Here is a 27,521-nt window from a genome sequence, read left to right on the forward strand (position 1 = left end):
TGGGGTGACAAATCGATTTTTTGGGGTGAACTATCCCTTTAACAGACACTGTATATGCCCAACCATATCAATTATATTATCCACTTTCAACCTGGCGTCATTTTTGACCTTGAGTCATTTTTTATCATTATAGGCAAACAACAACAAGATTTTCAAAAGTTTTCAAACATACAGTAGCAGATCTACGTGAGCATCATACAGCATAACAAAGTATAAAGGGCTTATATGGTTAACCTTACGAAACATCTTATTCAAACCGGTTTTATGTCCATAACGTGTCCCAAAATGCCTTCGACAGGAATGCGCGCACACCCACACACACACACACACACACACACAGATGTGTGCCTCACCAGATGTTGACTTGCAGACGGTGGGGTCATTGGGGTTGAGTTCAAAGCCGTCCACGCAGAGACAGTGGAAGCTTCCATGCGTGTTGATACAGCGCTGAGTGCAGGGGTAGCTGGTGGTGCACTCGTCTACGTCCACGCACGTCTTCCCGTCCCTCTTCAGCTGGAAGCCGGGGTGACACCTGCACTGTAGGGCCCAAGAGCACAGAGAAGCTTTTCTCACAACTTATTTGAGTCAGAGAACTCCGAGTTCTGCTTCTGACACCCGTCTCCAACAGCCGCCTACCTCCAAACTTTTTAAGCCATTAAGACCTGGAACTCATCTGTGTCACTTTAGGTTTCTTTGGCTATTCAAAAATAGCAGATCTACAAGCTCATAGCGCGGCACCGAGTGCCGCGCTATGAGCTTGTAGATCTGCTATTTTTGAAAAATAGTGATTTTTTTTTTTTACATTATTTTCAAAAAACTGTAAGGATTTAGATTTTTTTTAACACGTTGGGTGCCAAAACCGTATATATACGGTTTTGGGAATACAACCACGGAGTGCCAAAACCATATATACAGTATACGTTTTTTGAAAAAAAAAAAAAATTACAATTTTTTTTTTTTTTTCCTTCACAGCACCAGGAGATATCATTTTCCGAAGATTTAGACTCCAATCCACTTCCTGGTTAACTTAGGACTTCAAAAGCCTGTATCTCGGCTCCTAAAAAATGGTTAAAAATCCTGGCACTCAGTGTACTCTGTTTTTAAAAAAACCTGGCACCCCATGTGTTAAGAATCGCCTCAGGTCTTAATGGGTTAAAGAACAGAAATTCTGCTTTTCCCTGCACCACCAAAAACACAGATCCCCACGCCCATTCAATATATATATAGCGGATTGGACTCAAACTTAACTAGGATAGTTTATCTTGAAACAGCTATGAAGTCAAGCGTCAGCCCAACACAAATACTCTGTAAATAGCCGTTAATCTGATTGATTGAGTTGGCTTAAGCGTTTACAAGTGAATAAACGTCACGTGAGATCAAAAAGTGTGGAAAGCCAGATGGAATGCACTTCATCTTTCCACAGGACACATTAACAGCTCTCTTTGATTACAAGCCATAATCTGTTGGCTGCTCTCATAATAACTACTCGCCCAATTATTTGAGCCGACACTTCGCCTTGTGCATAGTAGCTTAACTTAATGCTGATGTATTGAATGACACCGTGGTACACACGCGTCACATACACCCGTGGTGGAAGAAGTACTCAGATATTTTACTTAACCCAATAAGACCTGAGGCGATTCTTTAAAAAAATCGAAATCATAAATTTAAAAAAAATGTTTTCAAGATTTTTCAAAAATAGCAGATCTACAAGCTCATAGCGCGGCACTCGGTGCCGCGCTATGAGCTTGTATATCTGCTATTTTTGAATAGCCAAAGAAATCTTAAAATGACACAGATGCGTCCCCGGTCTTAATGGGTTAAGTAAAAGTAGCAATACCAACAATATAAAAATACTCTGTTACAAGTAAAAGGCCTGTGTTCAAAATGTTACTTGAGTAAAAGTACTAAAGTATTGGCTTCAAAATATACTTAAAGCACCAAAAGCAAACGTAGTAAAATGTTTGAAAATACAGTACACAGCTTATGGGTCATTTTAACATTGCAGAGAAAACCACTTAAATATCTCATTGACCAGAGTCCCCCCCCAGGGACCCCTCCTTTTTCCCTCTACACCAAATCTCTTCGCTGAAAATAGCCAATCAACAAGCTCAAGCGACACACTGTAAGCTTGCAGATTTGCTATTTGTGCAGAATGTTTGCCCCCAGAATAGGGAAGCTAAGGCTTTACTGTGTGTATTTGGATGAAAGCAACACCGTGGCACATCATTTTGGAGGATATAGATCAGGTTGACACAAAACTCATTTCCCCAGAAGTCTCAACCGTTCCCACATCCCCGTAACCAGATCACTGATCCTTACGAGGACTCCCACACACAGCCGCAAAACAAAGTTTCGGTCTTTAGACCTTCACCACATTAAAAAAAAAAAGATGTATTTTTGTTTACCCAAAGGATGTCTAAGAACGGAAACATTTTGTACAAATACAGTGTCTATTCTTCTCTCGCCTACGGACATTAAGCTCCTACGCACCTGTCTACAAGACACATAAAGGCTGATTTATGCTTACTGTAGTCGTGCTTTGGTGTTGCCACAACAAAACAAGCAACTCTACAAGCTCACAACAACACAACAACACAAGCTCACAACAACACATCGCAGCGACGGCGGCTGTGAGCTTGTAGATTTAGTTTTTTCGGTGCGGAACACCGGCACGCAACTAACCATGGATATACGGTATACATGTAGATGCTGCGTTGGCTGCTGCTCCACTATTCAAATCATCACAACTCCACTTCATTTCAAGTGGTTTGGTTTATTACAAAGCCATATGAGTGTCCCGAGTAGACCTCTAGACCTACTGCCCATATAAACAGAGCTGCTACCTTTAAACGCATTTTAAAACTGAGGCTTTTTTTTGTATGCTATTTAAATCATTTTGAGAAGAAATGCTGCTATTTGTCCCAAAGTGACTGCAAAAGATTGCTGCTATTTGTCTCAAAAAGCTTTATACCCTGTACATATAACATGTACAGTATATAACGACGCAATGAGACATAGCTTTGTTTACACAAAGCGGTACCCCATCCAACTGTATATACTTTCCCCATTTTCAACTGGTATTATATTTTGATACATGCTTTGGCAATGTATACCAGCTGTTTTCAACCATTTTTGCGTCAAGGACCCCCAAATTGACACTAGCCCAGGGACCCCATTTGAAAAGATATGCCAGGGACCCCCAATAAGAGACGATTTTTACGGCTCTAGCAGTGATTCTCAACCATTTTAATGTCAAGGACCCCCAGTTTAACATGCATTAGGCTACGGACCCCCATTTCTACCCGCATTTCTATCTCTGGGACCCCAATTTATATTATAAAATCAATGTTAATTTAACTCTGAGAGTGTACAAATGGAACCAAATGGACCCGTTAAGGTCCATTTGGTTCCATTTGTACACTCTCAGAGTTACAGCCCCATAAGGGTTTTCTCATGCCAATAAAGCTCCTTTGAATTGGAATTGAATTGTATGATACAGGATACTTGGTGAAATTAAAAAAAAGGGTTTTCACAACAAAATATACCTTAGAATAGATAGTAACAGTAATGATAAAAAAAGAAAAAGAAAGTCAGCTTAGGTATTGTTCTTGCAGTGGAGTTATGGCAAGGAGCCCCTGCCAATATCGGAGTGACGTTGACCTACAATCCCAGTGGCCATTGCAGCGCATACACATACTGTATTATGTCCATGCAACCAAAGTATAAATCAGACATAAGGTGTGCAGGAGCCTTCGCAGCACAGATTCAAGGTCCTCCCTTTCTCTTTTGAAATGAAGTCCTAAGCACAGCGATAACAGCACAGGTTCACGGAGAGTTCAGACTGTTCTGAGACTGGCCTCCTACATTCAAGAATGAGACCCAAAACACATGGCTTTAATTGTCTTACATAACCACATGCCTCAGAGCTGTGGGTTCACGAAAAACCCTTTCTCTCAGAACCTCCTTAAACTCACCATTGATAAAAAATGTGCCGCCAAACAATTGAAGCTGGGGTCAGGAATGCCTGTCAGTGTCTGTGTCTATGTAACATAACTGCTTTTGCCATTTAACCCATTAAGACCTGAAGCCGATTTTACAAATGTCTTCTAAATACCAACAGTTTTCTACAGTTTTCTATATCAGTGGTTCTCAAAAGCAAAGACTGGAGTAAAAAAAAAATGCTTTAAAATAATACATATATTCAAAGATTTGCACACATTTTCACTATTTCTCAAAAATAGCAGATCTACAAGCTCGTAGTGCGGCACTCGGTGCCGCGCTATGAGCTTGTATATCTGCTATTTTTGAATAGCCAAAGTGTAAAATAATGCTTTGTTAGCTCAAATAAAAAAATCACACCCTGTGTGAAGGAAGCGGTGCCTTTGATGAGTGGCCTCCTGGTGGCACTATAATAGGGCGGGGCGGGGCTTCAGCAATTAATGCTCGTCCCTCTTGGTGGTGTAAGTCCACATACCAAATTTGGACTTGGTGACATGCTGCAAACTGGAGTTATAGCTGTTTAAAGCCAGTGGCCTCCTGGTGGCGCTATAATAGGGCGGAGCGGGGCTTCAGCAGTCAATGCTCGTCCCTATTGGTGGTCTAAGTCCACATACCAAATTTGGACTTGCTGGCATGCTGCGAACTGGAGTTATAGCTGTTTAAAGCCCGTGCTCAAACGGACAAACGGACATACGGACATACGGACGGACGCGGTCAAATGTAGAGCGGCTGGCACCGCTAAAAATGACACAGATGCGTTCCAGGTCTTAAAGGCTTAATCCGGTAATAGACAACCGGAGAAAAAGATGTTTGCTTAGGATACTGTTACAGGACATACAGAAACAAAACAAGGTCTAATAATGGTGTGGCTCTCATGTGGAGTTCATGTGTTCAGACTATGGTCTACAGTATGACATACCATACGTAGCTCCATATTTGGGCTAATAAATGAGCTATAAATTTGATATAAACCATCATTGACTTTGAGCATTAAATGTAAGTAAAATATGTATATGTTTTTTTTTTTTTAAAGGAAACATGGACAAGAAATGCATGGACCTTCTGGCAGCATGCTGTTCATTCCAGCGGTTTGCGAGATTAGCCCCAGAAAAGCCCACGCACTCATAGACAGACCCCCTCTTCCAGATGGCTCACCTCCTACAGAGCCTCGCCTTAACCCATTAAGACTTGAAGCCCATTCTACATAAATCTCCTAAATCGCAACAGTATTCTGAAAAACGTATGTTTCTATATCAGTTGGTGCTCAATCTTTCTCCTGTCAAGGACCCCCAAAACTATATGTATGTGGCCGCCGAACCCCATCTCAAAATATTTGGTTCAAGGGACCCCCAGAAGCAAAGATTTGAGTTACAAACGTTCGCTATAAGAATATATATATTCAAAGATTTGTACAAATTTTCTCGTTTTTTCAAAAATAGCATATCTACAAGCTCGTAGCGCGGCACTCGGTGCCGCGCTATGAGCTTGTAGATCTGCTATTTTTGAATAGCCCAAAGTGTAAAATAATGCTTTTTTAGCTCAAATAAAAAAAATGACACAGATGCGTTCCAGGTCTTAATAGGTTAAAACTGGAATGATGACCAGCCTATAATGTTTCTTAGGCACTAGAGCAGGTCTTCGGGTGGGATTGGAACGGTCTAGCAAGGGAACGTCTTAACTACGGAAGGTGAGCGCCCTAACGACTACACCATCAACTGGCACATGAAGTCATGCATTCCTCTCTAACCGACTACACATCTTCTGGAATCTTCTGGAGGGGACATGGACCACCTCGGCAACAGCAGCCTTATTAGCACTGCTTCTTTTAACCACGGGAACCCTCTAGCGTCAATATTCTGGGGCGGGCATATCATAATAGGCAAACATTCTGCAAAAATAGCCGATCGACCATGCTCACGACGCGTTGTGAGCATGTAGATCAGCTATTTTCGGCGAAGAGATTTGATACGGAGGGGGGAAAGGGAGGGGACCAAGTATAGACCCATGAGGGATCTTAGAGAAAGAAGTATATAGGGTTAATGAGACAGAAATGTCTCAAGTACTATTTTGAGGTCTTTTTTTTACTTTACTGGAGTATTTCCAATTTTCAGTGCTTACTTCTACTCCACTACATCTCAGAGGCAAATATTATACTTTTACTACAATTAATTGACAACTTTAGTTACTAGTTACTTTATAGATTTTGATTATTACTACCAAACATACACTAACCACTTCAGCTCTATATACATTTAGGCCATTTGAAAATAGCAGATCTACAAGCGCACAAGTGAGCTTGTAGATCAGCTATTTTCAAAACATTTTTATACATTTGAAAACTTGTGAAATGGGACATTCTGCATAATGACTTGAAGTATATATTATGATGCCAATACTTTTGTACTTTTACATACATTTTGATTACCGGACTTTTACTTGCAACAGAGTATTTCTACAGTACATTACAACAGTACAACAGTACAACACGCAGTACTGTTTTCCACCACCGAACGACAACAACATCTAAAACACAGCTGACCTTGAATCCAATCTTGAGGTCGTCGCAGAGCTGCGAGCAGCCGCTCTGCTTGCTGTTGAGACACTCGTTGATGAAGCAGTTGAGCTCATCAGAGCCGTCGCCACAGTCATCATTGCGGTCGCACAGCAGCGTCTCGTTCAAACACTTCCCGTTACGGCACATAAAGGCTGATTCATTGCACTTCCTCTCTGTAATTATAAAGGAAAATGGTTGCGCAAGTTAAGACGTCTCCTTGGGTGGAGGATTTGCCCCATGGCCTTTTTTTGGCTAGGTTAAACCAGTGGTTCTCAAACTTTTTCATGTCAAGGTCCCCCAAATAGACGCTTATTACCCCATGGATCCCCATTTGAAAAGATAAGCCAGGGACCCCAATAAGAGAAGGTTTTTATGGCTCTCTAGCAGTGATTCTCAACCATTTTAATTTCAAGGACCCCCAGTTTAACATGCATTAGGCTACGGACACCCATTTAATGGCATTTATACCTCTGGGACCCCAATTCATATTGTAAAATCAATGTCAATTTAACTCTGAGAGTGTACAAATGGAACCAAATGGACCCGTTAGGGTCCATTTGGTTCCATTTGTACACTCTCAGAGTTACAGACCCATAAGGGTCCATTTGGTGCCTAATCTATCATTTAGCTGGGGACCCCCTGGAACTCCCTCAAGTACCCCTGGGGGTCCCCGGACCCCACTTTGAGAACCAATGGGTTAAACGAACACTCTGGATTGGATTTAACAGTGTAAATGTGCAGTCAGTAAAGTGCAAACTGCAGTAGCGGTGACCTGAGTCGGTGCAGCGAGGGTTCTTGGGTGCCTCGTCTGAGCGGTCGTGACAGTCAAACTCTCCGTCGCACTCCCAGCTCTTCTGGTTGAGACAGCGGCCGTTGGCACAGCGGAACATCTCTGGACCGCACGTGGGGTATTCTGCAAGGAGACAGAGAGAGAGAGAGAGAGAGAGAGGGGGGAGAGATAGCATTTGGACGATTAAGCCTGATTTAAAGGTCTGTCCACACACCAAAGCAATGAAAGCACTGTTACGCTGGAACTATATCGTCTATATCATCTTTATAGTTGTGGTGTGGACATAAAAATGCACCTGTCTGCAATTTGTAACCGGTCCTAGTAAAGTCTAAGCTTAACACCAGAAATGACCCCCCCCCCCACAAAAAAAAAAGATTTAATGTACATATAGGTTTTATTGCTACTAGTGTTGATGATGTCTTGTATATTATTGTATGTCTTTAAATGTCTCGATGAATTGAATACACAGGACCACAATGGAAACAAGCACTTAGGGCTTTTTGTGTTATCCTTTTAGCACCATTGTATAATCGTACCGCTGTGCTATTTGCAAACTATTGCTGTTGTCTGTGTCGTAAGTACACGGGTTCTTGGTTTACGTACTGTATATATTATTAGATTAATGGTTTACTTATGTATTACTTAATTATTAGATTACTATTCCTATGCACTTGATGTATTACTATTGTACTATGTATTGCTATGGATTAACCCATTAAGACCTGAGGCCGATTCTACAAAATATCTTCTAAATCCTAACTCTTTTTTTTTTAAACTTATGCTACTATGTCAGTGATTCTCAAACTTTTTCATGTCAAGGACCCCAAAATGTATATGTATTTGGCCGTGGACCCCCCATCTCAAAATATTTTGTTCCAGGGACCCCCCAGAAGCAAAGATTTGAGTTACAAATGTTCGCTTAAAAAAATATCTATTCAAAGATTTGCACAAATTGTCAAGATTTTTCAAAAATAGCAGATATACAAGCTCATAGCGCGGCACTCGGTGCCGCGCTATGAGCTTGTATATCTGCTATTTTTGAATAGCCAAAGTGTAAAGTAATGCTTTTTAGCTCAAATCAAAAAGTGACACAGATGCGTTCATTAATGGGTTAAGAGCGTCTGCTAAATGCCTAAATTGTAAATTGTACATCCACACACACACATAACCATACGACAAGAGTATACATTAGATTAGGCATCATTCTCACACAGCAGGTAGCTGGATGTATGACCTACTGGGACATATACAAATACATCATAATCATTTCTGCCTCCCCTCCGAGGCATCATCAGTATCATCATCATATCTATATCCACTCACCACACTCTGGAGACTCGTCTGAGCCGTCGGAGCAGTCGATGTCGTGATCGCACACGAAGTGCTTGGGGATGCACTGTCTGTTCTGACACATGAACTCGTTCTCTGAGTCACACGTGCTGTTGGTATACACTGAGGAGAGGAGAGAATCTGGGTTAATGGATACATTACGTACTGTAGGATGCTTCTGAAACAACAAGGGAGCTGCCATTTTTTTTTTTGAATCCTGCACAATTTCCGACCGGGGGGGAGGGGTTGCTTATTATTTCCATAATGAAAGAACATACACATTGTTTTGTTGCTATAATTTTTTGTTTTTGTTTGGCTAATGTCCCCCCCCCCACTTCCCCCCACCTTAATTCTCCCAATTTAACCCATTAAAACCGGGAAAGCATCTGTGCCATTTTAGATTTTAGCGGTGGCTATTAAAAAATAGCAGATATACAAGCTCAAGCTACAACCTTGTAGATCTGCTATTTTTGATTTTTTTTTTTGGAAAATCTTGAAAGTGTTTTTTAACACAAATTCTTCTCTTCTTCAAAACATTTTCAGATGGTCTTAATGGGTTAGTCGTTATGCCAATTTCCGAGTTCCCCACACATTTCTGTGTAGCCGTGTCACAGCTGCCCCTACAGGTTCACCTGCCAGGGAGGAGCCCCCCCCCCATCGGGAGGACTTGGCCACCCAACTCTTCTGACAGGTGCCACCCCAACGCATAGGAGTCACCGCTGCAGCGACAAATATTGCCCTCTCCACCCTCTCTGCCACGCCAGAGAGGGTGGCACGGAAGATTCAAAACCCTACTCTCTTTTTTTTTTATCCCACGATTTTTTTCACACATTTTTTCAATCAGTGCCAATTGCCTATGTAATCCTGGGCGCTACACTCCCTCTGCCAGCCTAGGGAGAGCCTAGAGCCGAGCTCATGCCTCATTCAATGCATGAGAGCTGGCAAGCCGCTTCTTATCACCCAACAGGGGTGAGGTTCCCTGGTTAGACGTAGCGCGTGGAAGGAACACGTTATTCCAACCAGTTTCTTTCTCCTCCATCAGGCGCCCCGGCTGACCAGGGGGAGGCAGTATAGAGACCAGGATTACTGCATGTTTTCGTGAGGGTACCTACCCTAGGAGACACGGGGCGAACATGCAAAATCCACACAGAAAGGCCCTTTCGCCAAACCCCACCTAGGGTATGGGCACTGATGACGCGGACGGAGAGAACACGCCCCCCCAGCGCCCACAGCGTCCCCGGCGGGAATCGAACCCAGGACCTTCTAGCTGTGAGGCGACAGCGCTACAGACTGCGCGGACAGGAACTTGACCCGTGTGCCACCCCTGCTATAATTAGGTTCATGACTGTTCCACTCACTGCAGCCAGCCTTGACGCTCTCATCCGCCCCGTCGGGACAGTCCTTGTCTCCGTCACACTTCCAGCGCTGGGGGACGCACATGTGAGACCCGGGACACTGGAACGCCTCAGGACTGCACGTCTTGGATTCTGTGACGACCAGATCAGTTGAATGAGTTGAATAATGGAATTACGCAACATTACACAGCCAAGCCAGAGATATTATCATTAGGCCTGTCACAATTATTACATAATCGTCTAATCGCAATTATTTTATATAATCGCAATTATTTTATATAATCGCAATTATTTTATATAATCGCAATTATTTTTTGCATAATCGTCATAATCAATTCCATGTAAAAAAAATGTCATATTTTCAAAAAAAGGCAAAAATAGTGGAAATAGCAGATCGGCTATTTTCACTATTAATGTTTTTTTTTAAAGTATAAAGTAATTAAATATGTGCAATGTGTCATATCTGCCCTGTGCAACTTTTGTTTAGGAAAGCTAAACACAGAAACAGAAAAGTCATTTCTATTCATAACGTTCGATTAATTATCGCAATTATTTGAGTGATAATTAAATCGCAAACTTCAAATTTGTAATCGTAACACAGCCCTAATTAATGATCATGCGTTATTTCCACTGTCTGGCAGAGCAACAAGTAAGTTGCTGTTCTTTAGTTAGTGAATGAATGGAGTTGGAAACGAGATGATGGGCCGTGAAAAAGATGTTCCACTCACTGCACTTCTGGTCCTCATCAGAGCCGTCACCACAGTCGTCAGAGCCGTCACACACCCAGTGGCTGGAGATGCAGCGGTGGTTCCCACACTCAAACTGGGTGGATGTGCAGAACTTGTCTGCCAACGACAGCAAGGGGGGAGAGAGTGTGCTTAAAAACGTCTCATTTATGGCTCCATTTACCTTATAACCCATTGAGATCGGGAACGTCATTTTTGGATTTTAACCACTTTAACTATTATTTTAGACTTTGGCTATATAAAAATAGCAGATCTACAAGCCCATAGTGCCGCGCTATGAGCTTGTGGATCTGCTATTTTTTTTTTTAATCTTGAACATTTGTGCAAATCTTTGGATATATATATTTTATAAGCGAACATTTGTAACTCAAATCTTCTGGGGGGTCCCTGGAACAAAACATTTAACAAATGTTTCCTTTAAAACATATACATTCAAAGATTTGCACACATTATCACGATTTTTCTAAAATAGCAGATCTACAAGCTCATGGCGCGGCACTCAGTGCCGCGCCATGAGCTTAGTAGATCTGCTATTTTTGAATAGCCAAAGAAATAAAAAAAATGACACACAGATGCGTTCCCGGTCTTAATGGGTTAACTAAGACTAAGAGTGGAAAAGACAGACCTTTCCACTCCTTTCTCCCTTCCGCTGAGTAAATAAACATGAGGATTAAAAACAACTTATTATTTAGGACTTTTAATGCAACCACAGTTAAAATGAGCTTTCCCACATAGCACAGGTCGAACAGAGGCTGGTGGTGAGTGAAGGGCCCATCGGTCAAGGACGTACCACAGTGCGTTTCGTCGGCTCCGTTCTCGCAATCGTTCTCCTTATCGCACGTCCAGCTCATGGGGATGCAGCGGCCGCTGGGGCAGGCGAAGAAGTTGACCGGACACTTGAGCTTCCTCTTATCTGTACGACGAGACGAGGAGGGAATAAAAACAACACATACGTCGTCAGAACTTTTTAACGGTTCACCGTGCAGGGTTCCCACACATTTTTAACAATGAATTTTCAAAACTTTTCCATAACTTTTCTAAAGTATTCTACCCCATTTCCAGGACTATAGAAATCATACAGTGCAATAATGACTCTTAAACCAGTGTGCCATCAATGCCCCCCAAGGCAGACTCAAGCGAAGGTGTCACGTGACAAAAAGAACAGATCTACAAGCTAACAACGTATCGAGTAACACTGCATTTTACCCATCTTTCACGTAATGTTAGACAAAAACAATGTATTTTGTTGCTGTCGGGCAGAAACCTCTTATCTCAGTAGTTTAACTTTTTGTGTTTTTTTCGTAAATCATACAGCGTGACACAAAAGCATCAAAAGTAGCAGATCTACAAGCTCGAAACGCGTCGCTTCGCGCCGCGTTTCGAGCTTGTAGATCTGCTACTTTTGCCAATTTAGAACTTGAATCCTGGACATATGAGCCAGAGGTTTCCACCCGACAAGACACGATAGCCAAAGATTTTCCAAAACATTTGATTAATTTCAAACCTTTTCCAGGCCCTGGAAAACTGTTTTTACAATTTCAAAATATTTCCAGGAATTTCATGACCGTGGGAACCCTGACAGTGGAAACTGGTGCACAGTCTGATAAGGTGGGATAAACGTGGGATAACTAGGTTATGTGTGTGTGTCCCAACCTGGGCAGTTCCTCTCATCTGAGAAGTCTCCACAGTCGTTGTTCCCATCACACACCCAGGAGGGCAGATAGCAGAGCGTGGTTTTCTCACAGCTCTGGAAGGACGCCCCCTTGACTCCCAGACGGAAGAAACGAGCGCAGTCGGTCGCATCTGTGATAGACGAGAGATAAAAACAAAATGGGTACAATCTTTTAACCCTTTCAGACCGGGAACGTGTCTGTGTCATTTTAAGATTTCTTTGGCTGTTCAAAAATAGTTACTAGTTACTTTCTAGATTTTGATTATTATTACAAAACATACATGAACCACTTCAGCCCTATACATTTCCGCCATTTGAAAATAGCAGATCTACAAGCTCACAATGCGTCGCGAGCTCAAAAGATTTTAATACATTTTATACATTTGAAAACTTGTGAAATGGGACATTCTGCATAATGAGTACTTTCTACTTTTGGTACTTGAAGTACATTTTGATATCAATACTTTTGTACTTTTACTCAAGTAAATTTAGAATTTTCCGGACTTTTACTTAGTAACAGAGTATTTCTACATGGCAGTATTGATACTTGTACTTAAGTATATACTGCTGTACATACATATTAGCAGACTGCTTACGAACACAAAATAGGAACCACAAAATAGGACCCTCGCATACAATGTTGAAAAGAAACCACTGGTAAACAATTCACAGCACGAGCACAGAGGTTTCGTACGGCCGCAGTTACGCCTCACTTACGGCAGTTAAGTTCATCACTGGCGTCCTCGCAGTCCACCACCTGGTCACAGCGGCTGAAGTTGGAGATGCAGCTTCCGTCTTTGCACTGGAACTCAGCCGGTTTGCACAGGGTCACTGTGGGAAGAGCAGCATGTTTTGGTTAATTCCACCTTTACTGTGTACACACGCTAGGGCTTTAACCAACTAGTCGACTAGTCGACTAGTATAACCACTAGTCGACCTTGTTGGTACTAGTCGAATAGTTGAAGAAAAAAAAAAAACCTTTTTTTTTTTTTTTTAATGCTATAGTAATGGCCCATCTTACTATTATTATTATTATCCTCCTGACTTTATTTTTTATCAAAAGGGGGTCAAACGTATGCCCAATAAAAGCCTATTATTGGGCAATGGGGATCCTTGGAGACGCTGCTGTGGTGCTGTGCTGCTGTGCCAGAAGCGCTTCCCTTAAAACGCCATAAAAATAAGGGCAGGAGGATAATAATAATAGTAATATAGTAGTAGGATGGTATTAAAACAATGCCACCCAGAAAAAAAAAAAAAGTAAATTTCGACTAGTCGACTACCACTGGGTCAAATTAGTCGACCTGTAAAAATCTCTAGTCGTGAAAGCCCTAACACACGCACTATCATATAGTGCAGTGGTTTTCAACCAGTGGTCCGGGGACCACCAGTGGTCCTGGGGGGGGGCTACCAGGGGGTCCCCAGCTAAATTAGTTAACATACTGTAGCCTCAGAATAATTTTAACCACTTAGTTTTGGCTATTCAAAAATAGCAGATATACAAGCTCATAGCGCGGCACCGAGTGCCGCGCTACGAGCTCGTAGATCTGCTATTTTTGGAAAAATCTTGAAAATGTGTGCAAATCTTTGAATATATCGATTTTTCAAAGAGAACATTTTTAACTCAAATCTTTGCTTCTGGGGGGTCCCTGGCACAAAACATTTTCAGATGGTGGTCCGCGCGGCCAAATGTATATCAATTTAGGGGTCCCTGCCTGGCATGAAAAAGGTTGAAAACCACTGATATAGTGGAATGCAAACGGAGGTCCTCTTACTGTTGCAGGGCAGTTCGTCCGAGTGGTCGCCACAGTCGTCCGTGCCGTCACACCAGAACTGATGGCCGATACAGCGCCCGTTGATACAGCGTCTGTAGCCTTTCTTACATAGGCGATTTGCTGTGGAGGAGCAGCCATTGATATATATTAGAGGTGTAACGATATAGTAACTGCATCGAAAAATCGTTTTGAATTTTCAGCGATCTACTATATCGATATGCAAACAGCTAAATATCGTATCGTTTGACTTTGTATCGTATCGAATCGTTTTGCAATGCAAATAATCAATTATATCAATACTAAGTACTTTTAAGAAGAAAAAAGAAAGAGGGGTTTATATCCAGTATCCAGGTATTTGGGTAAATAAATAGTTACTATATCGATTTTAAATCATTGAATCGAATCGTATCGTTCTAAATGAACCTGTCCTGTATCGTTCATGTATCGTATCGACTAAATCACTGAATCGAAACGTATCGTATCGTTTAACCTGTATCGTTCCTGTATCGTATCGACAACCAAGTATCGTGATACGTATCGAATTGTTGTTAAAACGTATCGTTACACCCCTAATATATATATATATATATATTGATATTGAGGTTAAGGTTTCTTTATTGTTACATCTTGTGTACGTAAGGGTACATGAGTATAATTATTTTATTAACCACATGATCCCTAGTGTCCCTAATCTGGAGCGAACATTTGGCGAAAATAGCCAATCTACAGGCTCACAATGTGGCGTGTTGTAAGCTTGTAGATTGGCTATTTCGAAGATGATATTTAGTGGAGAGGGGGAAATGGAGGGGTCCTAGAATAGAGCTAGGGTTTAAGTGGTTAACGTTCTGCAGACATTGCAGCAGCAATAATAGTCATCAAGGTCAATAGTAAAAAATAAATGAACTAGAAAATGTGCTCCTCGGAGCACAGGTCTCCGCCAGTACTGCTCCTGATTAATACTGTCTTAAGTGTTACTTGATTAATCCTGTCTTAAGTGTTACTTGATTAATCCTGTCTTAAGTGTTACTTCATTAATCCTGTCTTAAGTGTTACTTCATTAATCCTGTCTTAAGTGTTACTTCATTAATCCTGTCTTAAGTGTTACTTGATTAATCCTGTCTTAAGGGTTACTTGATTAATCCTGTCTTAAGTGTTACTTGATTAATCCTGTCTTAAGTGTTACTTCATTAATCCTGTCTTAAGGGTTACTTGATTAATCCTGTCTTAAGTGTTACTTCATTAATCCTGTCTTAAGTGTTACTTGATTAATCCTGTCTGAAGTGTTACTCCGCCATTTCTCAGCCATTTTGTGATTACTCCTGTCTTACCTCACTTTGAAAGAGCCCAAGACTCTTTCAAAGTGACACATCTATTTATAGGCCGCTATACGTCATGCGTCTCACTAGCCAATCAGAGCACTCTCTTTCAACGTATTGTCACGTGTCACGTGAGGCTTGACCAATGTTAGCTTGGCCGAGGGGGGGGGGGCGGAAAGTGAAAACATAGTCTCCTGGCGGACAATACAAAAACAATAAATAAAAGCATGTCAGTATAAATGCATAGACCTGTTTCCCAGTCATCCTACGAAGGAGAAGATAACTGTCCACCTGTTTTCTGAATCAGAATGGATGTATAAAGTACATGCAGTACAGAAACTCACCACAGTAGGACTGTTTCTCATCAGACTTGTCCTTGCAGTGGGCCATGCCATCACAGGTCAGACTGTAGTTGATGCAGTCACCGTTGCCACACTCAAAGCCGTCCACACTGCCACATGATATGTTCAGAGCTGTGGTGGGGCACATGTGTTTGAAGTTAGTCACAGGCGTTTGACCTTTTTTGTTGGGTCTCTGCACCAGTGGTGGAAAATGTACTCAAATTCTTTACTTAAGTAAAAGTACCAATACTGCAATGTAAAAATACTCTGTTACAAGTAAAAGTTCAGAATTCAAAATTTACTTGAGTAAAAGTACAAAAGTATTGGCATCAAAATGTACTTAAAGTATCAAAAGTAAAATGACTAAATATTTGAAAATAGCAGATCTACAAGCTCACAACGCGTCGCGATGAGACGCGTTGTGAGCTTGTAGATCTGCTATTTTCAAATAGCCTATGTATTAAATAGGGCTAAAGTGGTTAATGTATGTTTCATTGTATCAAAATGTATATCTGAAAAGTAACTAGCAACAAAAGTTTTCAAATAATTGTAGTGGAGTAAAAGTACAATATTTGCCTCTGAGATGTAGTGGAGTAGAAGTAAAAGTATTGGAAATTGGAAATACTAAAGTAAAGAACAAATACCTCAACATTTTACTTAAGTAAATGTACTTAGTTACTTTACACCACTGCTCTGCACTATGTGAAGTGTCTTGGGTAGGAATGGAGATCTATCTTAACGAGTCTAGTGGGTCTGTGAATTGACGTTATGTGTCGAGAGACGACGAGTCATGTCATTTAATGAAATCATCGGTGCACAAATGGTCCATTGTCTAATAAAGTTTTTTGAATTCAGTTGGAAACAACATCAATGTCAACGCTACTCAACCTTGAAACAACTTGTGATTTGGCACTATAATAAAATCTAATTTATTTCAGCCCTGCGGTGACAGAATAGGATCAAAATATAGACACACAGAGAGAGAGAGACACATCATCATCATCTCTCTCCCCGTCTCACTCACCAGAGCACGTGTTGTCCTCCAGCAGTCGTCTGTCTCCACGGCAACTGCAGTTGACCCGTCCGTCTGATGTGGGCAGACACAGGTCCTGGCATCCTCCGTTGTTTGTTCGACAGGGAGAGAACTCGCCTGAAAAGCATTATATATATCGCCAGGGAGAGAGTTAGATGTCAACCCCCGGGTTACGTAATCGCGATGACATTTTATTACCTGTATAAAATGTCTTCGGTACAGACTGCCAGTTAACCCATTAAGACCTGGAACGCGTCTGTGTGTCATTTTTTAGATTTCTTTAGGCTATTCAAAAAATAGCAGATCTACAAGCTATGAGCTATTTTTTAAAAGTCTAAAAATCTTGGATTATGTATTTTTTTAAGCGAACATTTGTCAAATATTTAGTTCCAGGAACCCCCTAGAAGCAAAGATTTGAGTTACAAATGTCCGCCAAAAAAAAGGGGAAAAAAATCTATTATTTGCAAAACTTTCCACGATTTTTCAAAAATAGCAGATCTACAAGCTCATAGCGTGGCACTCGGTGCCGCGCTATGAGCTTGTAGATCTGATGTTTTTGAATAGCCAAAGAAACCTAAAAAATGACACACCACAGATGCGCTCCCCGGTCTTAAAGAGTTAATAACACTCACAGCTGTTGGTGTCGTTAGCCACCGCGACGATCCCCATGGGCTGCTGTGGGATGTCTGCGCGCAGAACCTTCATGTCGCCTCCGGTGTATTTGTCGGCCCTGAGAACGGCCCTCCTCACCCAGTCGGTCCAGAAGATGTAGTCTCCGTACACGGCCAGACCAAACGGATGGACAGGCTCGTTCTTCAGCAACACCTGGACGCCGAGCACGGAAAGCACAACATTAGTATTTCTAATACTTAACACATTGGCTGCCATTGACGCAGATCTGCGTTCATTTGCGCAAAAGCCCGTTGGCTGCCATTGACGCAGATCTGCGTTCTTTCAAAAAAAAAAATGTTTCAAAATAAAAGTTTTTTTTTTTTTTTTTTTTTTTTTTTTTTAATTTTTCAAAAAAACCCAAAGACCAAGGAGATATGATTTTCCGAAGAGTTTTGCTCCCAGACACTTCCTTATAACTGAAAACTTAAAAATTATGTATCTCGGCTCCTAAGTGCTTTTTTTTTCTCATTGAAAAAGTCTGGCAGCCAGCTGTAGGTAAAAAATCAAAAAGCTGGCAGCCAATGAGTTAAGAGTACGTAATGTATCATGTCAGTCAACCCTGTAAAAAATATAGTCACTTAAAGGGATAATTCACTTTCAAAAAATGTTTGGGTCATTTTATCGTCTACTCAAGCTTTTGTGGGGGCACTCCGGACAGTTTTTAAGTTGCTTGATTCAGTATTTAGATATTTGATATTAATTTTATCAGACACGCCCCCTTCCTATACAAACCCATTGTAACTTCAAACTCCATTTTAACCATGTTAATAATGAATTGCATTTTTTTTGCTTTTCCAAGTGCTCAAAGCGCTTTACAATGGTTCATTCATTCATACAGGTGGGGGACATTGGGAGGTGGAGCGGCGAACAGTCGACGCCAGCGTCCCCACTTTTCCCACATTCACACACCAATGGTGGCAAGCGAGCGCCGACCGAATCATTGGAGGCAATGTAGGGTTCAGTGTCTTGCCCAGGGACACTTCGACATGTGGTCAGGAGGAGCCGGGATTCGAACCGCCGACCCACGGATCATTGGACGACCTGCTCTACCTCCTGAGCCACAGCCGCCATGTTAGATTCTTTGAAAACACCCGTCCTTGGTTCTGGTGACTGATATTGTCCTTCTAATACGTGAGGAGACTGTGATTTTTCAATTTTTGGAAAGAAATAAAATAATAATACAATACAAATTTTTATTAAAATAAATGAAAAAAGTAATCGGAAAAAACACGGCCCCCTCACGTATTAGGAGGGCAGGATGAGTCACCAGAGCCAAGGACGGGTGTTTTTGATTAATCTAACATGTTAAAAAAATATATTAAATACTGTTTCAAAATCAAAACAAAACAAAAAAAGTGGACAACTCACGTAACGGCTGCTGCCATCGTATTCACAGCGTTCGATCTTGTCCAGCGTCGCGTCAGAGAAGTAGAGTTTCTCGGCGCGGTGGTCTATGGCCAGGCCGTTGGGGGTTTTGATGTCGCTGCCAATGATCACCAGCACGTTGGCCCCGTTCAGAGAGGCCCTCATGATACTGGGAGCCGCCTCGTTCCAGTTGGTCCAAAACATGAGACTGGTGGAAGGGGAACAAACACAGGGAGGGGAAAAATAACGACTCTGCAATGGGAAGAACAACCGTGTTCTCGGTCTAATAGCAGCTACGGTTGACTAATCCAACATAAATCTGCTGTTCAAAACATTAAAAAAACAGAGCTCTATTGGAAGTTATCCCAGTTGCTGTGTGTGTGTGTGTGTGTGTGTGTGTGTGTGTGTGTGTGTGTTTGTATTACTATACTTGCGAGGACAAATTCGAAGAAATATACATTGTGAGGACCGTTTTCCTGGTCCTCACAAGACAAATGGTTGTTTTATAGTTAAAAATCATTTTTTAGAGATACGTTTACAATTAGACAAACATTCAGGTCAGGATTAGACATTTAGAGGTTAGGTTTAGGGATTGGAATTAAGAGTTAAACATGATTTATACTTAGTTGCGCGCCAGTGTCATGCACCGAAAAATAACTGATCTATAAGCTCACAACGCGTCGCAGCGCGGCGCGTTGTGGGCTTGTAGATCTGCTGTTTTTCGGCTTTAGGCTTAAAGGTTAAAAATGGCAATTATTTTTTTTAAATGGCATTCATAACATGGCTGTCCTAAAGTGTTGATGTCCTCACAAGTATAGTAATACAAACATATGTGTGTGTGTGTGTGTGTATGTGTGTGTGTGCGCGCGCGAACATTAAAACTTAATGACTCACTCCTGACACTCGTCCAGGACAAAGGCTCTGGGGTGGTCGTCGCCAGACATGGTGACCACGTTGTTGCGGTTGTAGGCCACGGAGCGGCTCTGGTCCACGGTGTGGCGGGTGATGGTGGAGGTGGTGTAACTGGTCCAGTACAGCGTGTCCCAGCCGCGGTGGTACGCCAGGCCCTCCACTGACCCGACACCTGTGGCACAGAGGGGTGAGGGAAGGTTTGGCTGTCAGCGCTGTTAATAACCCTTTAAGACCTGGAACGCATCTGTGTCACTTTTTCATTTGAGCCTAAAAAGCATTATTTTACACTTTGGCGATTCAAAAATAGCAGATGTACTAGCTCACTCTGTGGCTACGAGCTTGTAGATCTGCTATTTTTTTTAAATCGTGAAAATGTGTGCAAATCTTCGAATATATATTGTTTTAAAGCAAACATTTTTTAACTCTATTCTTTGCTTCTGGGGGTCCCTGGAACTAAACATTTTGAGATGGGGGTCGGCGGCCAAATACATATAATTTTGGGGGTCCTTGACATGAAAAAGTTTGAGCACCACTGATATGAAAAAAAAAAAATCAGAAAACTGTTGGATTTAGAAGGCATTTGTAGACCTGCTTCAGGTCTTCATGGGTTAATATATATGTGCTGTATCCAAAACAAAACAGACTACGACAGGGCTGTGTGGGTTCTTTGGTACCTGGCAGGCAGAGCTAAGTGCTGGAAGCACCACGGCACTTGGGAAAGAAACAAATTAGTTTTAAAACCACGATAAAAATGAGACATAGGCTCTTTAGGAGAGCTAACGATGCCTTGTAATGAGGGCCTCTGGGTGAGAATTCAAACTCGGATCATTAATTATCGTCAAAGATTAACAAGTTTGTGCGCATGGTTACCCTCGGAGAGGCACAAAAGGCACTAGGAAATGCTTTAAAAGAACCATGTCTGCTCACATCAGCTGGTAAACGGTGAATCACTGTCAAGAGATTCAAGGTCAACGAGAGGAGAGGAGAGGAGAGGAGAGGAGAGGAGAGGAGAGGAGAGGAGAGGAAAAGAGGGCGAAGAAATCGGAGGCGAGGACAGTGGAACTGGTACAGTATACTGAGTGACGGATGGGGCGCCATCATGCACCCGCTGTTCCTGGAGAGGGCTTAAAGAGTCGATATCATCCTGTCATTTCATGGCTGGATGCCTGCACACACAAATACAGCTTCCCCGAGGAGGACGCCGCTTATTCATGGTGACTTCTTGTTCTGGAAAAGAAAACCGCCACGTCGGAAGCAGCTTCAGTCACTTTAGGGGAAACAAACGGGGGCCCAGGGTGAAGAAGTCAGCCGTGAGCAGCAGCATGAAGAAGATAAAAGTGGACACCCACCCCTCCTGCTCCTCTCTCCTTCGACCTACCAGCCCCCATAGTAGTAAGTACAAACTGCTAATCACACAGATGTCCTCCATTGCCCCTTCAGGCTCCATTTCCAGGACTCCAAGCTCCTATTTTTATGTGCGGTGGCTCCATGACACGCAGCATTACGGAGAGGTCACTGAACAATAGTTCCTCATGTGTTCTTTCAAAAGGTTTTCCGTCCATCTGTTTTTCCTCACACCAGAGACCGCATTTATGACCACAATTGCTCCGCCATAAAAGCCTGTACACTCCAATGCAGCTGTTTGCTCGTTGTCTAAAGTCAATAACTGCCTTTTTATTGTAGAGGGGGGGGGGGGGCGGGGGGAGTTAAGGTGGATGACGAGGGAGGCCTGCAATCAATGTTAATGTACCTAAAAGGTCATTTTTTTAGCTGTGAATACGGAATAATAACAAAGAACAGAACCGTCACAGTTGTGTCTTCCAGATTTGAAAGCTACAGTATAGACCCCCAAGTCACGAAATAATACAGCAAAAGCAACTCTGTAATTCTTATTGCTAATATTCCTAGGCAGGAAATAATTGCAACAACACAACGAGATGAAGTTGAGTGTAGCGCCGGTTAACCCATTAAGACCGGGAACGCATCTGTGTGTCATTTTTTGATTTCTTTAGCTATTCAAAAATAGCAGATCTACAAGCTGTGCCGCGCTACGAGCTTGTAGATCTGCTATTTTTGAAAAAAATTGAAAAGTGTGCAAATCTTTGAATATATATATTTTTAAAGTATTTTTTTTTACCCAAATCTTTGCTTCTGGGGGATTCTACAAATGTCTTCTAAATCCTAACAGTTTTTTGAAAAAAAACGTACGTCGCTAAAGTGGATCTCAAACCTTTTCATGTCAAGGACCACCCAAAATGATATGTATTTGGCCGTGGACCCCCATCTCAAAATATGTTGTTCCAGGGACCCCCAGAAGTTGTAACATGAGTTAAAAAATGTTTCCTTAAAAATATATATATTCAAAGATTTGCACACATTTTCATGATTTTTGATCAGTCAAAGAAATCTTAAAACGACACCGATGCGTTCCCGCCCGGTCTTAAAGGGTTAAATGACTATGCCTCCCATTGTTTAAAGTTAGATCATAACACGAAGTGCAGTAGAGTTGAAGCGGTAGTAGAGTTCAAGGCAGCATGAAGAAACACCAGAAACACCCCCCCCCCCTCCCCCTCCCCAGATTTCACTACCTGCTTGCTGTGCAAACAGTGGGTGAAGGCTGTCCAGAAGACTGTTAACATACGTACACAGAGCAGTTTGTCGCCGACAGACGAGAGAGTAACATGGCGTTCACTCACCTGAATGCTACAAACCAATGGCAATAACTTCTTGTTTTTTTCCCCCTGGTCATTCCTGCATTGGATTTTTCCATTCACTTTTATGCAACCAAGCTACTTGCTCAGCATCCCTCTGCCAGCGGAATCGCAGGGATTACAAGCCTCTGAAGAGCCTTCTTAATGGACACCGAGCCTCCTACCACTGTGACCACTTAGCATCAAGTAGCATTGACAGCTTAATGTCTCGCTGTGCTGACCGACAGGATGAATTTGTCTTCCGTTGCTTGGTTTCAGAGAAATCAATACAAGCAGCATCCGAACTGCCATCTCTACTACGGATTCAATGAAACTGCCCGTCTTGGGTTTATATTGGATATAATCGTATATGCCGTTTCTAGACAACGCAAGCCCAAAGGTTGAAGAACAACATCGTAAAAAGATCACATTTCCAAATACTTCTGAGTTTAATTGGGACATTTGGCCGAAAAACTGTCTTTTTGTTTTTTTACTTTGACCTTTGAGAGGGGACAATATTTTTAGGTCTAATTTTAGCTCAGGTCATGATGATATGTATTTTTGTCGGGGATTTTTCTGCCACTCAACACAAAAAAACAACCAAAAATATGTTGGAATACAGATGCATGATTGTCTTTTCCAGAATGGGTACAAATTATAGACATCAGTCACGGCTGGACCAGGGTGATTTTGGCTGCTTGTCTAGCCTGCTGCCAGTTGCCGCGTCAACATGCCTGTGTGAGTAATACAGTGTGAAACAGACAGAGAGGCAAGAGCTGCATCGACCAGAGACTTAACTGTGAATATACTGTTGCGATGTCAATCATTTAGACTGCTAAGGAAGGTTCGTTAAGTCGTGAACGCATGGTAGAACATGGACGCGTTGCAAGCGAACAACAAGAGTGGCACAGCAGACGAGAGCATGGTGAAGGTGGTGGTGCCCGCCCTGGACGCTCTCATCCTGCTGACCGGCCTACTGGGACACTCTCTGGTCATCACCATCCTGACCGGGCGAAGGAGGCGAAACGGACAGCCTCCCCACGGCACGGACACTCTGCTGCTGGCTCTCACCACCGCCGACATGTTCCTCCTGCTCTGCCTGCCCTTCCACACGTCGGCCATCGCCCTGGGCTACTGGCCCTTCGGCGACTTCCTGTGCAAGGCCGTCAGCTTCCTGGGCGTGGCCTGCTCGTCGGCCTCCGTCTTCGTCCTGGCGGCGCTGGCGGTGACGCGCTACCTGACGGTGGTGCACCCGGCCTGGGCGTACCGCTCGCGCATGCACCGGCGCGCCAAGCTGACCGTGGCGCTGCTGTGGGTGCCCGCCTCGGCCCTGGCGGCGCCCCAGTTCGCCATCCGCACGGTGAATAGCGCATCCAGCGCCGTATACTGCTTCGCGTTCCTCTCCGACCTGTCCAGCCTCATCTACAGCACCGCCCTCTTCCTGTTCGCCTTCGCCATGCCGCTGGGCGTCATCGTGGCGATGTACGGCAAGATCTACCGCTTCCTGCGCGGCGCGCGGCTCCTCGGCCACGCGCCGCAGCTGGAACGCTACCAGCGCCAGGTCACGCAGACCTCGGCGCTCCTGGTGCTGGTCTTCACCCTCCTCTGGCTGCCCTCCTACGTCCTCATGTTCTCGTTCGTCGGGGGGACCATAGAGGGCACCCCGGGCTACCGCTCCGTCGCCGTCCTGGCGAGGCTGTTGGCCAGCTCGGCGACGGTGGTTAACCCCGTGCTCTACGTGTTCATGTCGCGGAAGTTCAGGAGGGATTTGCGGCACCTGGGGCGGGAGCACTGGGCGTGGTGCAAGGACTGTCTGATTGGCTGCCCCGGCGCGGTGGGCAGGGACGTCGTGCAGCCTTTTGAACTGGACACGACTTCGGACAGAGGGCAAAACTGACCCGCCTGGAGCAACCCAGAGACACGTGTTCGCTTTCTGCTGGAACTATACACTCTGCCTTTTGTGTGATAAACTCCCCTTTTACAATGAGATGGAACACTAGCGAAGAAGAACTGATCTAAACCCTAATCTCAATGTTACCGTCAATAAACAAACCAACCCCCCATGTACTTTCCTTGTTTCCCTGTTCATTCCTATCACACATCTAATGTATTATGTTCCCTTGTTGTTCAGGGCTTTTAAATGCAATTCTTATCTGGATGCGCGTCAAGAACCTGCTCTTCAATCATTAAGGAGAGTGAGATTTAAAAGACTCTTCAGAATAAAAGCAACTTTAGAAAATGCTTTACCAATCCAATCGGGGAACGCGCCTACAAATGTCTTCTAAATCCTAACAGTTTTCTGAAAACTGTAGGTTGCTATAATATCAGTGGTTCTCAAACTTTTTCACGTCAAGGACCCCCCCCAAATGTTATGTATTTGGTCGCGGACCCCCATCTCAAAATCTTTTGTTCCAGGGACCCTCAGAAGCAAAGATTTGAGTTAAAAATGTTCGTATATATATTCAAAGATTTGCACAATTTGTTTTTTCAAAAATAGCCAAAGTATAAAATAATAGCTATAGCTAAAATGACACAGATGCAGTCCCGAATTGAATGTGTTAAGGGCCCCGGTGTGCTGTGTGTGTGTGTGTGTGTGTGTGTGTGTGTGCGTGTGTGTGTGTGTGTGTGTGTGTGTGTGCGTGTGTGTGTGTGTGTGTGTGTGTGTGTGTGTGTGTGTGTGTGTGTGTGTGTGTGTGTGTGTGTGTGTGTGTGTGTGTGTGTGTGTGTGTGTGTGTGTGTGTGTGTGTGTGTGTGTGTGTGTGTGTGTGTGTGTGTGTGTGTGTGTGTGTGTGTGTGCGTGTGCGTGCATGCTTCTAGATGAGAGGCTCCAGCTGTGTGCTGGTTACAGTGGTTCATTCAGGGGTCTTTTGTGTTGTCAACCTCTGTGCTGATGGCTGTTTACAGTGCAGACCACACTTATTAATGGAGACACAATAAAAGATGGCAGCAGTACCCAGCACAGCTGAGGTGCAGCTGGACAGAGTGGGGGGAGAAACAGAAGCAGACAATTTAGATTAGGGAGTGACTGTGTATCATTCTCTGAGGAGTGTCTACTTTAGTCAAACTGACGTACAGGCTCATTTCGCCATCATCCCAGAGGAAATTGCTTAACTCTCTCAGTGCCACGCCCCGAGATACCCCGAGTTTTTCCCGAGTACCCTCGCTGCCAGAACGAGAAATCCCGAGTTTTTACTTTGTATTTTGGTCGCGCTATTCTGTTTATTTCTCATGATCACTTTCGCTTCCTGACTCCTTCAGACTCATTGGGTTCCGGTTTCATGACGCAGATTCCGTTTCTAATTTTTTCCCGCGGTCATTTTCGGCCAGAAAAGGGAAAGTCACGGTTTTTCACACGGTAGAAAAAACGAACGGAGAGGTCTAAGTCTATTCTCTTTGGTCTGGGTGACGATCAGTCATCGTAGTCGTGTATAACATTGTATTTTAACCCGATCAGAAATTGTCGAAAACGTAAACATCCGGTTATGACCGGATGTCACGTGAGCCTGTTTGAGAGGGGGCGAGCGAGTCAACGAGGTGATCAATGGCTCGATTTGCTGCTCTCTACTGGTAGAACTGTCGTATGAGTTGCATACTGCATATAGACAAGCTATTTGAAAATTAAATTACAAAATAACAAAGCAAAAAAAAACGAAAATTGCTGGCACTGGGGGAGTACTTTATGAAAATACTCTGGCACTGAGAGAGTTAATACCGCCGGAGTATGCGTGTGTGTGATGATCATACTCACTGTCCACCACGATCTTGCGGTCCGTCCCGTCGTCGTTGATCTGCTGGATGTTGCCAAAGTGGATGTCGCTGAAGAAGATGCGGTTGGCGCCCTTCCCTCCCCCGCCGTGGTAGTCGAAGCTGAGGGCGATCACGTTCTTCATGTGGTCCGGGTCCTCGAAGGGCTTGATCGGCGCGTTCAGGTTGGTCTCGTCCGACAGGTGGATGCTCTTCAGGATGGTGCGCTCCGAGTACAGCAGGTAGCCGTCGTAGTCGCGGCAGCCGCGGTTGTCCTCGGCCAGCATGCCGTGGGCGCAGGCGCAGGTGCGCTCGGCGCCGCCCCGGAACAGGCACAGCTGTTCGCAGCCGCCGTTGTTGTCTTTGCAGACGTTGGTGCCTGCGGCGGGGTAGAAAGAATGTCACGCTTTGCTTAGAGACTGCATGTTGTTAAAGAGAATGAGAACAATGTGTTTAAACAATGTGTTTCTGTTAATTCCTGCTGGCTGATGGATAAATTGGGTGGTGGTGGAGAAAAGTCTTAACCCATTATAAGACCTGGAACGCATCTGTGTCACTTTTTGAGCTAAAAAAAAGCATTATTTTACACTTTGGGCTATTCAAAAATAGCAGATATACAAGCTCATAGCGCGGCACCGAGTGCCGCGCTACGAGCTTGTAGATCTGCAATTTTTGAAAAATCGTGAAAATGATGTGCAAATCTTTGAATATATATTGTTTTAAAGCGAATATTTTTAACTCAAATATTTGCTTCTGGGACCCCCTGGAACAACATATTTTGAGATGGGGGTCCACGGCCAAATACATATAATTTTGGGGGGTCCTTGACATGAAAAAGATTGAGCACCACTGATATAGAAACATACGTTTTTCAGGAAACTGTTGGGATTTAGGAGACATGCAGAATCGGCTTCAGTCCTTAATGGGTTAAATGTGTTATTGTGTGTTTGTGTTTGTGTTTGTGTGTGTGTGTGTGTGTGTGTGTGTGTGTGTGTGTGTGTGTGTGTGTGTGTGTGTGTGTGTTCTGCCGTCTGCTACCTTGCTGTCTGGCTCTGTTGAAAACCTTGATGTCTTTCAGCTGTACACCGATGCCGGTCCTGAGCTGGACCGAATCTGTGGCGTTGTCTTTGTTGCCTCTCTTGATGGAGCCATTGGCATGAGTCCTGGGGGAAAACATCACATTGATAGTCAATTTAAAATAGAGATATAACTCAGATATATTCATGCA

General features: G+C 43.3%; 3 protein-coding genes across 3 annotated transcripts in view; 2 read left to right on the forward strand and 1 right to left on the reverse strand.

Annotated features, from left to right (window-relative positions):
- Window positions 1–27,521, forward strand: part of esyt1a (extended synaptotagmin-like protein 1a) — a 349,848-nt gene that overhangs the window by 150,469 nt on the left and 171,858 nt on the right. The gene's annotated exons all lie outside the window — the stretch shown is intronic.
- lrp1ab (low density lipoprotein receptor-related protein 1Ab) overlaps window positions 1–27,521 on the reverse strand; it is a 197,559-nt gene that overhangs the window by 38,188 nt on the left and 131,850 nt on the right. Inside the window, exons 40-56 of the mRNA XM_084069511.1 lie at window positions 27,332–27,456; window positions 26,298–26,672; window positions 19,842–20,031; window positions 18,951–19,155; window positions 17,543–17,735; window positions 16,902–17,027; window positions 15,881–16,009; window positions 14,221–14,340; window positions 13,166–13,279; window positions 12,430–12,579; window positions 11,567–11,689; window positions 10,759–10,875; window positions 10,034–10,162; window positions 8,670–8,798; window positions 7,329–7,469; window positions 6,542–6,729; window positions 354–537 (exon numbers count right to left, since the gene is read on the reverse strand). Coding sequence (XP_083925637.1) covers window positions 354–537; window positions 6,542–6,729; window positions 7,329–7,469; window positions 8,670–8,798; window positions 10,034–10,162; window positions 10,759–10,875; window positions 11,567–11,689; window positions 12,430–12,579; window positions 13,166–13,279; window positions 14,221–14,340; window positions 15,881–16,009; window positions 16,902–17,027; window positions 17,543–17,735; window positions 18,951–19,155; window positions 19,842–20,031; window positions 26,298–26,672; window positions 27,332–27,456 — 2,738 coding nt within the window. The remainder of the gene's footprint in view (window positions 1–353; window positions 538–6,541; window positions 6,730–7,328; window positions 7,470–8,669; window positions 8,799–10,033; window positions 10,163–10,758; window positions 10,876–11,566; window positions 11,690–12,429; window positions 12,580–13,165; window positions 13,280–14,220; window positions 14,341–15,880; window positions 16,010–16,901; window positions 17,028–17,542; window positions 17,736–18,950; window positions 19,156–19,841; window positions 20,032–26,297; window positions 26,673–27,331; window positions 27,457–27,521) is intronic.
- On the forward strand, window positions 23,424–24,446 carry LOC311053267 (galanin receptor type 1; the record flags this gene model as incomplete). Its single annotated transcript, XM_084068727.1, has 1 exon — window positions 23,424–24,446. One exon carries the CDS (start codon window positions 23,424–23,426, stop codon window positions 24,444–24,446), a length of 1,023 nt encoding a protein of 340 aa, XP_083924853.1.

The sequence above is a fragment of the Gymnoscopelus microlampas genome, assembly GCF_963454915.1.
Source record: "Gymnoscopelus microlampas genome assembly, chromosome: 10".
Lineage (NCBI taxonomy): Eukaryota > Metazoa > Chordata > Actinopteri > Myctophiformes > Myctophidae > Gymnoscopelus > Gymnoscopelus microlampas.